The 13,915-nt window shown below is 36.9% G+C and overlaps 1 protein-coding gene across 1 annotated transcript in view; it reads left to right on the top strand.

Moving 5' to 3' along the window:
* Positions 1–13,915, top strand: part of LOC131428279 (solute carrier organic anion transporter family member 4A1) — a 62,141-nt gene extending 48,226 nt beyond the window's left edge. Inside the window, exons 4-7 of the mRNA XM_058592097.1 lie at positions 917–1,019; positions 11,528–11,895; positions 12,380–13,136; positions 13,196–13,915. Coding sequence (XP_058448080.1) covers positions 917–1,019; positions 11,528–11,895; positions 12,380–13,136; positions 13,196–13,361 — 1,394 coding nt within the window. The 3' untranslated portion in view covers positions 13,362–13,915. The remainder of the gene's footprint in view (positions 1–916; positions 1,020–11,527; positions 11,896–12,379; positions 13,137–13,195) is intronic.

The raw sequence follows: 13,915 nt of genomic DNA, 5'->3' as shown, positions 1-13,915 counted from the left end.
AAGTGTTCTGCAAATAGCAGAAAATTTACGTCTGCTTAGAGGTTCAAGTTGAATTGCCGAGTTTTGTATTAAGCAGTTCAGTGAAAATGGCTGGGAAATTCGGAGGATTTTCCGAGTCTTATCAAAAATAGCTCTGAAAAATGAGTGTTTTTGTGATCTTTCACAACTATCTGGAAAAATAATACGATGACATAAATTTTTTTTTTCAAATAAACCTTATGATGGATACAAAGATTACATTCGGACACATTTTTGGAAAACCTTTTCACGCTTTTCAAAAAAATCCACGAATTTCAAAAATTTTCACGAAATCGGTTATATGAAATTCGTTGATTTTCCATGAAAAGCGTAAAAAGGTTTTCCAAAAATGTTTCTGAATGTGATCCTTGTTGCCAGCATAAGCATTTTTAGAAAAAAAAATTTCATTCCATCGAATTTTTTTTTCAAATAATTGTGAAAAATTACAAAAAAGCTCATTTTTTCAGTGCTATTTTTGACAAGACTCGGAAAATCCTCCGAATTTTCTTGCCATTTTCACCCTGTAGATAGATAAAAGTATTTCAAAGGTCTGTATGTTTTTGGTTTTGTCAAATTTTTCATAATTTCCATCGAAAATTTCCTAAAACCACCCGCGCGCATGGTACTTGGACGATCGTCGAGAATATCCCCCGCACAGCAACAAATTAGTCAATTAATTCTGAGCCTTTCTTTGTTGTACTCAACAATCCATCTATTTCCATAAAATATTCTTTATGCTGTTCTAAACTGAGACGAATGTGATGTTGCACCACAAGACAGTTGATTGAAATTTATGTGACCGGCAAGGCAACCAGGCACATATGCGTCTGAGTAATCTTGTGTGGCACGGTACAGGATTTTAATAAGCATAGTTTTTCTGTTGTTCCTTTTTTTGCAGGAATCTACTACACGATGGCGGTTGTGGGTCCAGCAGCAGGATACGTAATCGGAGGGCAACTTCTACTCTTCTACACCGATATGTTCGTGGTGGATTCTTCGGTGTAAGTATTCATAAAAGGTTTTCTGAAATATTTATACAAGTGAGATTGGTTATTCAACCGAAGTTCTGATAAAGACAACTTTTATTTTAAACCACAACAACAAGATGTTCATTTACTACTCCCGTTTTAAATTTCGCCTGAAAAAAGGATCCCACGAAACTAATTTCAAACCACTTTCACCACTGATTGCATCTACGCAATTTTGGTTTCCATTCGATTTAATTAGAAAGGTAGTAAAAATCGACGTTGAAAAAATTTAAGCTTTCAATTTTTCTTTAACAATTACACGATTTTATATAGAGTGGTATCCACTAAGCAAAAGCTAGATATTCTAGCTCTGTCAGTACAACTGTTGGCTCATCTACCCTAGGGTCAAGCTATAACAATCAAGTGTCGTCCACGTCAACGAGCGATGATTGATCTGTTTATAAACCATTTTCCGCATTGTTAGCATTCACTCGCACCTACACCATCGTGCTTACCTGCCTAGTCGGTGGCATTTCGTGGTAATATTTGCATTCTCAGACGCACGTAGCTCATCCGATATTAATGAATTCAAATTGCAAGTAGATGTAACCATTAATCTAGCGTGACTTCATAAACCTCCTTCTTTTGAGCGCTAGAAGATAGGTGCGAGAAGCTGTCAAACTTACATTGGGGCTGCGACTAGAATTGCTTATGGGCAGTAAACAGCAGCATAAAATGGAGAACGATTTAATAAAGACATTTCCTTCCAGGCTACGTTGCTATTGTTTGTTTCTCTTGCCTGAGTAAATTGCTTCTGATAGTGTTTGCTGGTCATAGGACTCGTTACTGTGGTGAAATGTGTGAAATCAGGTCTGCACCGTCCTGCTGCGAAGCATTTGGAGTTTCGTTGAAATCAGTTACAATACTTGATAATCCATGAATGACACGGAGAGAAATCAAAAGTGACAATCTGTTTTCTTTTCAAGAAAAAATGAGGTTTTTTTGACTCTCTTGCTTAATATAGATGCGATAGAATAAATTGATTGTCGCTTTTCCGAAAAAAAATGCTGCTAAAACTATTTACAATTTGAATTGGAAGCTAAATTTGAAGGTGATGAAAACAATTAAGGCAAACCTATGGTTGTTGAACTATGATATCGTCAATAAACTCAATACCAGTCAAATTACCATCAGAAGGATTTATCAATGGGAAGCATTCGGCTCTTTCCGAACCAACAATTACCTGAACAGAACATTGAACCAGTGGCCAAAAAACGCACCCGAAAGTTGTTACAATGAGCTCTTTTCGAAATATAAAAGATAAATTTCCAGAAAGTTTATGATCTGGCAAGGTATCTGCAGCTGCGGACAATACCCCAGAGTTTTCGTGACAAACAAGATTATGGATTCCCAGATGTACACACAGGAGTGCCTGAAAAAGTGTACTCTTCAATACATTAAGGGGCGGGTAGGGTAAAACATTTCAAGTATATTCTGTGAAATTTTCAAGCATATCAGAGTAAAACTCTGGAAGTTATGGGGCTTTACCTTTGCCCTTCTCATACTGAGAAGAAGCAAGAGCTCGGCACACGGGGCTAAGAGTTTTGCTTCGATTGACTTGAAAATTTGACAAAACTTTCTTCGAAAGACCCTACGCGCTCCCCAGAAAAAAAATGTTTCTTTCGATTTTATAGACAGTAAATTTCAAACGCGTTTTTCTCGAAAGCAGATTTTGAAAGTCCGTGTCCATTGTCATTCAAAATCGACTTTTATTTTTATTTTTAAATTTTGCACACACTTTTTACATGTTAAAGGCCAGACCACAACGTTTTCCTTTTCTTTTTTTAGTAATTTGGGGAGGCTTTACAGCTACAAAAGTTTTTCGTGAAAAAACTCATTTTGATTTTAGACATCCACTAAAAATAAAAAAAAAAAAACAAACAAATAAATCGTTAGGGTTTAAAAAACATCTACTATACTGCTTTGATGCTTTGATTTGTTGATTTCTGATTAGTCAAAACTCCCTCTCTCCCCCACATTAAAGCTCATAAGAGACCTGTAAAGTTTTGGCTGGAATTGGCAAGCTGTCACTGCAGCGAAGAAGTGCAACAGTGTCATCGAGACAACGGAATAGATTTCTTCAAAAAATTCAACCAACTACCAATAATTCAGCCTAATTGAGAAATATTGGACAACTGTCAAGCTAAAACTGTAGAATGTTGGGAAGGTGCCTCGGGATGTGACAGAGATGAAAATATAGTGGAACAAAATGGCCGCTCAGGTTAGCCAACATAGTCTTCAAAATCGACTTGTAAAAATTGGCCAGTAGAGCCAAATGTCTCATACCAATTTGTATGATGGTTGAAGAAATCTTGCCCAGCCCAATTTACGAAAATTATAGTTGAGGTCTTTTGCAAATGCAAGCATGTTGTTAACTCTGCTTATTATCGTATTTAAGTGACTCGATTCGGTTCCTACTAATGCGGGTATTGCAATTGCTTTGCTAGAACCAGTATAGAGAGCTTCTATATGGTTGCTCTTATCCATTGCAATCAGCAGGTAATTGACGAATTCAAATAAATTTGTATCAGTCTAGCGATTTTCAAAAAATACATGCTGCATATAAGTGATTCTGTTTTTAACTTGATAAAACATTTTGTTTTGATTATCGCTTCAAAAAGTTTAGGGATGCAGGAGATAATTGCAACGCCTCGATATTTACACACATCTGATTTTTTTCCATTTTTGAAATTCGATGCTAAATAAGAGTTTTTCCATAGCTTGGGGAAAATGACGGTCATGAATGATTTGTTGAAAAGCCTAAACAAGGGTGTTGCTAGTTCTAACGATAATTTCTTCATAAAAACGGAACAGATACCATCAGATACAGGACGTTATATCTAATCTATACAGCGCTTCCATAATATCTTGAACAGTAGTATGATGAATTGTAATGGAAAGAAATTAAAATATTCACTTTCTCGGTCCTCTATGGAAAACGTAGTATAAGCTTCTTGGAAGTAAGTTGCAACTACTGTGCAAATATCTTTGAAGGAAAATTTGTAAATATTGTTATATATCGTTATATCGTTATTGTAAATATTAAATATCAAATATTTTTGAGGGAAAATGATTAAATTTTCATTGATTCTGCACGTAATTGAGTAAATTTTAAGGCCAAGATTTGATTTCACATTCCGTTTTTAAATTGTACTTCTCAAATGCACTTTCAAAGCCAGAAAAAAATTGATCACAAGTTTGTAGGTAATTTATCACGTTGACGCTACTACTAACTCTTGGATTTTTTATGGGCCTTCTGTTTTCGCTCTTTCAGATTTTTTATATTATGATTATTCGAAATTGGAATAGAAAAAATATTATTATTTTACCACCACTTTCACCAAGTTACAATCACCAAAAGCATCACCACGATCACTACTACTACTACTACTATAATTACAATAATAGAAACTCGTACTTTATTTTATACATATATTCAGCATACAATGAATAATTTGATACTTAGTGCATTTCGTTACGAAAACAACAAGCACAAAATAATTCTCACTCAGTTGAAAAAGACTGGTTTTACGGGTTACTTGAGAACCCAGAAGCTGGATACTTGAATCTTCTCCCCTACGTATCGAGAACACCCAAGTAGCAAACGTAACTTAAGTTTTAATTATTGAACTTTCAAGATGTTCTACAATTGATTTAGAAATGTTATTCATGTTAGATATGTTCAGAAAGGTTTTTAAATATTTTAAAATTGGTAAAATTGGTTGCAACTACTTCATTATGAACAAATTTATTTCTTTAATCTGTAGAATCATTTTATTCAGATTTTTTTCATCTAGATCTTAAAGTTTCTTATACACTTGTAGATCGATTTAGCTGGAACTTTGTTTGTATATTCACTGAATTTTTCAAGTTAAAGAAAAAAATATACCTTAATGTGAAATTGAAAGCAACGATGTATACAATTTTTATTCCAGTTACACATTCAAAAAATTTGAATTTGTATCTGTCACCGATTCTTCAAAAAACAAAATTTAAAATTCATCACGATAGTTTATAGAAATATGTTGTATTTAGCGAAATGTTTTACTATCAAAAGTGTTTGACATTTAGCGTGGTATTTTGATGCAATATATTGTTTTTTGAATGTCAAAAATTCCACAGCTCCTTTCATTAATCGGCTGTCAGGGCAAAACACTGGCACCGAGCGAGTGGAATCAATGAAAAACGACAATAGTAATGTATAGGTATGCACGCTTGAATTGTTTTTTTTTTGCTACTGAGCAGCCTGCTATTCCCGAACCGGAAGGCGTATCCGGATATAATTCAATCGTAAGACTTAATTTGAATCTAAGTGCGTCTGTTTGCCTGTCTATGTGCAGTTGCGACTTGACACCTGTGCCTCGGCACATTACGAAGGAAAACTAGCCCCTCCCTGTTATTACGGACTCATTTATTTTGTTCGGGAAACAATGAGTTTTTTTAATGATCGATCTTTACGCCAACGGATAATGTCGACTTTTTTGTCATTAATCGAAAGCTTAATTTTTATGACCTTCGATTATTCAGTAGAAATAAGATGGATACAATATAATGTTGTGTCTATCTAGAAGTAGATTATTACTAGCTGTGAAATCAATGGCAGTCCGTACTTTTCAAGTTGAGTTAACAAGCCGAAAAGTTACACGATTTTTTCGCACTGTGTAAATTGAAAATTATTATTTGTTTCTGTGCTTTTTCTCGACTCCATTCTTGAACATAGCAGTGAATGGCTGCAGACGAGTTGTTTTTCATCGTTTCCGGACGATCCACCGCACCATCAGTAGCGTCTGGTTGATATAATATAGTCACAACAAAATGCACATCCGTCAAGATTTGCCTGACGCCCGACGGCGTTTCGGATAAGAAGCACTAGCTAGGCCAAAGAACTCTTGCCCTTTACTTGGGCCCTCATGCCGGTTGGCAAGAAATCTTAGACGGTACCTGACGCCATACCACGAGACTCGCGATGGAATTGTGTCTGCTACTTCCATAACCGCACTGGGTAAACAGTTTTTCGCCCGCAGGAAAATGGCACACCTATACGAACTTTTTTTTGTTCGAGTTGACAAGATGTCAGTGACGAGATGTAAATCGTTGATGCTAACAGTTCTGACTTTTACTCCAACATACAAGCTTAGAGCCAGCATACAATAAACTAGTCGTGATTCGTATCTACAGTAGCTTTTTCCCGTAGTTTACTTTTCTTGCCAAGTTTGGTTCGACATTTATGTGAAAGCCTTATGATAATATATTTTTTTTGGATTGTATACTGTAGAAACATATCTTGTACTCAGGAACTCTTATCTATTTATTTATTTATTTATTTCGAGCAGGAAAAAGCCCGGTGGAGATGAAATTTATCAATCTCTCTCTCCAACAGGCGTAAAACCTCCTCATCATTTGTTTCAACAGATTACAATGATCCAACAGATACATTTAGGCCTAACACTACAATTAAAACTAACAGTTAAAACTAAATGTATAACACTATAACTAGTTTATGACACCAAGCATAGCAGTATTAGTACCCTTACTTACAAGGTGAGAGAGAGGAGAAAAGTGGTTAGGTAAATTGAAAACAAGGGTTGGTGGAGGGGGTGTTAAACGAGCGAAAACGAACGACGGGGTTGAAATCGGCATATAGATCTAATTAGTTATCAAAAAGATGATGGAAGACAGAAAAAAACGACGAGGTTAGAATCGACATGTAGATCTAATTAGTTATCAAAAAGATGGTGTTAGTTATCAAAAAGATGGTGGTGCCCTAGCACAAAATTTGGCTAACCCCTGAATGACCAAACCTGCATCGGCCAGAAAAAGTCGAAAACACGTTTTCGTTCGGCACGTCAGTATAGACATTGCATTTCGATGCAAAAAAAAACAAGTGTTCTGTAAGTAGCAGAAACTTTATGTCTGCTTAGAGGTTCAAATTGAACTGCCGAGTTTTGCATAAAGCAGCTCAATTTGAGCTGCTATGCACTGATGAGTCAAAGACGAAACGTAAACATATTGGAAACGGTTATGTGCCCTAGCACAAAATTAGGCTAATCCCTGAATGAAGAAGTATTGTTTTTGGGAAAATTCTATCAACTTCACATTCATTCCCCTTTTTTAGAGGCACTCATTATATCCACCCCCTACAAATACCCTTAAGACCATATTTTAGTTTTTCAAAAAGTATGTATGCATAGGACACGAGCTTCGATCTGGAAGGATTCTTACTGTCAGTAGAATCATAGTACCAGCCATTCAATGATTCTGTACGCTATGAATCGTCTGCGAAGCCTGTTGAAACGAAAAGGGTCATGTTTCATAAAAGGAATGTAATGCTAAAATTTAGCTTTTTTGTCTTCAAAAAGTATCGATTCTCGTCCATTATATAAATTTTGTCCTGACTTAAAATGCCCTCATGACCATCTCTGAAGAGCAAGAAATACATGTACCAAGTTTGTAGACAATCCGCTTTGTAGTTCCGGAGATATGCCGTTACAAGCATATAAACTTTCGATCTTCTTTGTACATATAGATAACATATATAGATATAGACCTGTACCGATATTTGAAAGTATTTTGGATTGCATTTGACAATACATTTTTCCTGGTTTCCATAGGAAGAAAATATAAAACAAATGTTACGATGAAAACAGTTTGAACAATTACCTTACCTCTTTGGATTTGGTATGAATTTAGCTCGTTTTGATGTCATGTATCAAACTGGTACATTTTGAGGGACGGATGTGAATTGAAGGAAGGTTTGGAGTTTTTAACACTCACAACCCAATAATATTGGAACCTGATTTCAGATCGTGGTAAATTTTTACAGCCACGGCCTTTTATTTGTAGTTGAGTTTATAAAATTATTCCTGCCATTTCTGAGAAATCAAAGCGAGTTTTTTGTTGAAGTTTGTGAGCACCATTTACAAATAGGACCAGTTTTAGGAGAGTTTCGATGAGTTTGTTCTTTAGTATCGTCACATTAGATGACATTTGGAAATTGTTAACATTGCTCACCCTATAAAACTGGAACCGGAACTGGATACTGATGAAATTTTTGCCAAATTTGAGCAATCCAGATATTTTTGAGAAATCTAAGTGAGCTCAATTTTGTAGTTTATTACCACTATTTCCGGTACTTTCGGAACTGAAAACTGGAGACTTGTGTAGCTTAAGCTGGTTCGTTTGGTCTCCAATCCAAAAAAATTTTTTATCAGTTTTAAGGAATTCACTACTTTTTACATGGTCACATATAATTAAACGTTCTTGAGATTTGGAATCTAAGTAGGTGAAAATTGTTAAATAATCTAGTGCATTTATTTCCGAGTTAATCTAACGTTTGCATTAAAAATGGATTTTTTTCAGAAGGTGATAGAAACAAGCTTAGACAGATAATTGCTTTTGATAAATTTCCCATAACTATATTTCCTCTTCAGTTTTTACGACAAAATTATTGGAGTAAATCTTATATTACGCTTCAGGTTGACCCAGAAATTCTCGATGGGTCGCAAGTCTGGGACGTTGGGCGGGTTCGTCGACTTGGGTACCACATCGATATTCATCGGCTCCATCTCATCCGACGATCGCTTTGAGTAGTGAGCCGACAGCAGATTCGACCAGAATACCACGTCTCCGTCCTTACGGTATTTCTTGATGAACGACGCAACTTTCGGCAGACGTTTCGTACTATAAATTTATCCGTCCACGGCCAGTCCGAAGTGAAAGAAGAGCGGTTTTGATATCCCTTCTCGTTGATTGTCAGCCATAGCAGCACCTTCCTGGGGAAATTGGTGTATGAAATGAATTTCACTTTGGAGCTCAATTCCTTCGTGGGGGAAGTAAACGGATGTCATGCTCTTAACGTGCACACTTCTGAACGGAGTTGCTTCACTGTTTTTGCCATCACGGTTAGAGTTCGACTAAAATTTTGTCTGCTGACTCATGGGCTACTATGATTGATGCAGCATGGGTAGTTTCGTGAGTGCGGGTGAAGGTAAACCCATAAACGAATTTTCAGACATGACAGTCACGATCTTTTTTTGGCGCACATCTACGGTCTTTCATGAAACTGGCAACAATGGTGATAAAATGGTGGCACTGTTGAGTTCCCAACATCACATTTATAACACAAATGTCAAACCGTGAGAACCTTTCGATTCGTTAGCTCATTTGTATGTATTGAGATGTTATGGTACACTTATGTCGTTTTCGTTTTTAAATTGCACTGCACCGGTGTAGGTAAGGTTGCACTGAAACCGTTCGTTTTTGCCAATTGCACTACACCAGTGCTACACTTTTTCTGCACCGATGCCACTGGTGTAGCACTCATCAAAAGTTTGGTGTAGCTCTGTGCAATGGAATCGTTTATGGTAGTCAATGGTTACTGTTTATGTTTTCGCCATTTTTGTTCGTTTATTCATGCCTCCGTGTAGCACTGCACCGGTGTAGTGCAAATTAAAAACGAAAACGCCAATAATATTTTGTTTGTTTTGTTGTTATCAGCTAACATCATGATCTCCCGTGTATTTAAATTAATAGCAAGAGGACAGTTTACAGCAGATATGAACTATAGCAGTTAAATGGGAGTTACAATGTATACTTTTCGCATTGGAAGTAAAGGTAGCTCGGAATGCTCGGAAATCCAAGTGCTAACACAGTAGATTTCCGACGTTCCATTATGTACTACGAAAAAGTCAGAGTAGATTGCATAAATGTAAAAAAAATCAAAATCTACGGTTGACGAGTGTATGGAAGAAATGAACATGATGACCTGACTTTGGAAGTCCATTTTTCGTGATTTTCCGTTTTGCGATTCGTTTTGTTTATCTTGTTGGTTATTTTTAACAATTGTCTTTTTATATTATGGTATCGAAATGAGTGACAATGTTGACATTTGATTCCGCCCTACTCATGGCACACTTTAATCGAAATGATAACAATGTAATTAATCTCGCGCTCTACCAAGCGGTGAGTGCGGTCATTTTAGAAAGTACCGGGTACGAACCAAATTTTTTAAAAAATATTGTAGACACATACATGTCTTTATTATTTAGCTTTAGTAAACCCATGCAAAATCGGTATTTTTTTCAATTTTTTAAATGCAAACGTTAGTGCATCTTTTGCGTATATTGTAACTGCGTAATTGCGGAACCGGAACTTACATCGAATTTAATTAATTCTCTTGCAAGAAAATCGGACGCGACGCTTGATCGATGCAGAAGGCATTTACCGTAAACGTTTCAATTCGTTTGAGAGAGTCTTAAGAGACCAGAGATAACAGAAAATTGGAAAAAGAATTCTGCAAAATAGAAACAAACAATTGACAGAAAAGAATTAGGAATAAAAATAAAATCGAAAATTATTGATTGGACGAAGTGATAGTTTAGTAAACAGAGTCCCCAGATTTAAGACATTGAACTCCTACAATTGTCGCTTTTTACGACATGGAAGCAGAAACCCAGTGAATCTACTCTTGGCTCTTTTTTCCACCGGATTTCACAAGGCCTTTAGGCTGATCCTGTTCGACAAAAGATAAAAGGGAACAATCAACCACAGCCGCTTCTTTCCGATGGCCAACACTTGAAACGAAAAATACCCAATAAATTTTAACAAAAACGAGCCAAAACCAACAAGATTTGTTGGTTGGTTTTCAGCTTTTGCAAATTTTTCGAGCTATTAATGTTTCCAACATATAATGTTTATACCTTGAATTAAACTTAGTTATTCTTTGATATAGCTGAAATATTTTATCGAGTCTTAATAATGTCGAACAACTTATTAACTAAATGACTAATTACTGAAAACTGCAAACAAAATTTTCTTCTACTCCGAATCTTGGAATTTTAAACTAAACATATGCAGCAATGTCTTGCGACGAAACAAAACTATATTGAATCAAAATAAATCATGATTAAACACATATTTTTATTTAACTTTTCGCAGTATTTTCCATGAAATATGTAATCTGGTTGCCTTTTCATGAACTCGGCAGATCCTTTGTTTTTTCCTCTTCCGCACGGGATTTGCTTTCGTCCTGTTGCACCACAATTATGACACATGATGATCCCCTAGTCAGTAGGTTTGGTGAGACAATATGAAATGGCCCGAATGGTGAAATTCAGTTGTAATCCTGTATGGGAAAGTGGATTAACATGAATGGATGCTCCTATTTTTGTGTTTCGTTTTACTGTTTTTCAACGACATCGTCACGTTGGGTCCCTAACGAGTGCAGGCGTTTAGCAATTTTTCAGTTTTTATGTCAATTTCATAGCCGAGACCGACCGGTGAACCTTGGGGAGTTTAACCGCAAATTCGCTTCCAATAAATAATCGAACGCTCTAGAATCCTATTAATAGCTAGAATACGATAGAATTGTATCGTGGTACACCAACCTGTGACGTTTGGAAGGATTCGTCTCACTCCGATACCGGTGTGCCTCATCAATTACCATTTTTCTGATTCACGTGTTCTCTGTCGAATCGTTTCAGTTTGGGCCTTACACCTCACAGCAAAGTTTGGGTAGGCGCCTGGTGGATTGGATTCGTTTTTATGGCTGCCTTCTGTCTGCTGCTAGCGATACCGATACTGGGCTACCCTCGGGCACTTCCCGGCTCGGAAAAGCTGGAGAAAGTTTCCGAGGCACACAAAGGTGATGCCGACCAGGGCAAGCAGACGTTTACCAAAATTAGAGAAATCCCAAAAGCGCTCGCTGCACTGCTGAAGAATCCGACGTTTTTCTTTCTCAACCTGGCAGGTGCTTCGGAAGGGCTGGTCATATCGGGCTTTGCCGTGTTTCTGCCGAAGTTAATCGAGAATCAGTTCAGCGTGACGGCCGTGTGGTCCGCGCTGCTAATGGGTGAGTATGATACTACGGAAAATAGGAATGAGGAATCCGAATCCAAATGCTTACTGAGAATGTTACCTTACACATTTTTATGGATTAATACCTTTTAGTAACCCAGCCAACTCAAATATGTCTCTTCTTTACATATTTTTATCAAAGTGTATTATAAATGCTTCTATCAGCGGGAAAAATAGATAGCATATTTTCCCCTTTTTCGTTAAATTGTCTCTTCTTAGAACTTTAATTTCGCTCCACTCTAAACAGACTAAAATGGTTAAAAATAAAATTGTTTTCAATCCCTTATTCATTGATTTTTGTTTATAAACCATAGGTTTTCTTTGACTAAAGTCGGATATTTTCTTAATATTTAATAATACTTTAGTTTTATATAAAACTTTTGACGTCATTAACGAGTGAAAGCATATATAGATATTGAATTCGGTTTAAAATCTATAGTTAGGACCTTCAATAAAGTTAATTTTTGTTATCCTTATAGGTATCATAACCGTTCCGGCCGGCGGTGGCGGTACCTTTCTTGGGGGCTACCTGGTGAAGAAGCTAAACCTCAGCTGTTCCGGTATCATCCGTTTTTGTTTGTTCGCCACAATATTCGCGGCTTTGTTTACAGTTTGCTTTTTCCTGTCCTGTCCGAATTTGATCTTTGCCGGTGTTACGGCTCCGTACTTCCCGCAGGAGAATCTCCGTACACCGGTGGCACGTTCGACGGAGATCTTCGTTTTGCCGAAGACTCTGGACAATGCGTGCAACAGTAAATGCTCGTGCAGTAAAATGAACTACGAACCAATTTGCGGAGCGGATGGGGTTATGTACTACTCTCCCTGTCACGCGGGATGCACCGAAGAGGTGAATCTGGAGAACACGAAGGTCTACAAGGACTGTGCCTGTATTAATGCTACGTTCGGCGAAAATGAACCGTACCGAAGTTACGACGCGGTGAACACGATGTGTGAGTCACAATGCAACCACCTGTGGATGTTCGTGATTCTCTGTTTTCTGGTGATGTTTTTCACATTCTTGGCTACGATGCCGGCTCTCTCGAGCACGTTGCGTTGTGTTCACGATGACCAGCGTTCATTCGCACTTGGAATTCAGTGGATAAAGGTAAGAGTGCTGGGTACCATCCCGGCACCGATGATTTTCGGCCGACTGATTGACGAGACGTGCATCCTGTGGCAGGAATCGTGTGATGATCACGGAGCTTGTCTGGTATATGACAATGCATTTATGAGCAAGTACGTATTAAATCCATAATATCAATGAATTCGGAATGATTACAGCTTATCATTTTCAGATACATGCTTCTGCTAGCACTGATTGGAAAAGTATGTTCAATCTTATTCTTTTTCGGGGCTTGGTTCTACTACATTCCACCAAAGGCAATGCAGAGTGGCTGCGAGGAAGATTCGAACAAGTTGCAACAGGTGAATGGAGTCGCAAACCACGTGGAGAAATATTAAGTACATAATGTTACTCTCCAGTTTCTTAATCTCATGAACCATGTTGGCATATTGAAATGTGACAAATATAACAGATTCATTACCATTACCTAGTCGGTTCCAGTAATTTCAATGATTAGCCAGTAGGTGAAAAATTTATAACGACTTTACACTACCCAAAAATAACAATCATTAAAACATCGATGTAGGTATTTCGTATTTTATAACCGTGGATTATAGCTAGAATAAGCGTACTGTACGAGTTGTTTATTTTTGTTTTTGTTATTCAACAATACCTATATTTTGTATGAATGTGTTGCCGCCAAAAATATTCGATGGACTGAAGCTTTAATTTATTGTATTCGTAATCATTATTAACATAATTTCGGTTATTGTACTAGAAACGCGTTCTGTTTTGAACCTAAAGATATGCTTTTTTAGATTGCATTTAGTGGACAGAAAGAAAAAAGTAATAAAATGTTTGATGTATCTGTAAGCGTCATTATACAGTTTAATTTGTAAGACCTTTCAATATCTGTAACTTTGTATAGAAACAATGTCAATAAAGTAATTGT

The sequence above is a fragment of the Malaya genurostris genome, chromosome 2, assembly GCF_030247185.1.
Source record: "Malaya genurostris strain Urasoe2022 chromosome 2, Malgen_1.1, whole genome shotgun sequence".
In the NCBI taxonomy this organism is placed as follows: domain Eukaryota; kingdom Metazoa; phylum Arthropoda; class Insecta; order Diptera; family Culicidae; genus Malaya; species Malaya genurostris.
The sequence above is the reverse complement of the archived record's forward strand: the minus strand, read 5'-3'. Positions and strand labels throughout refer to the sequence as shown.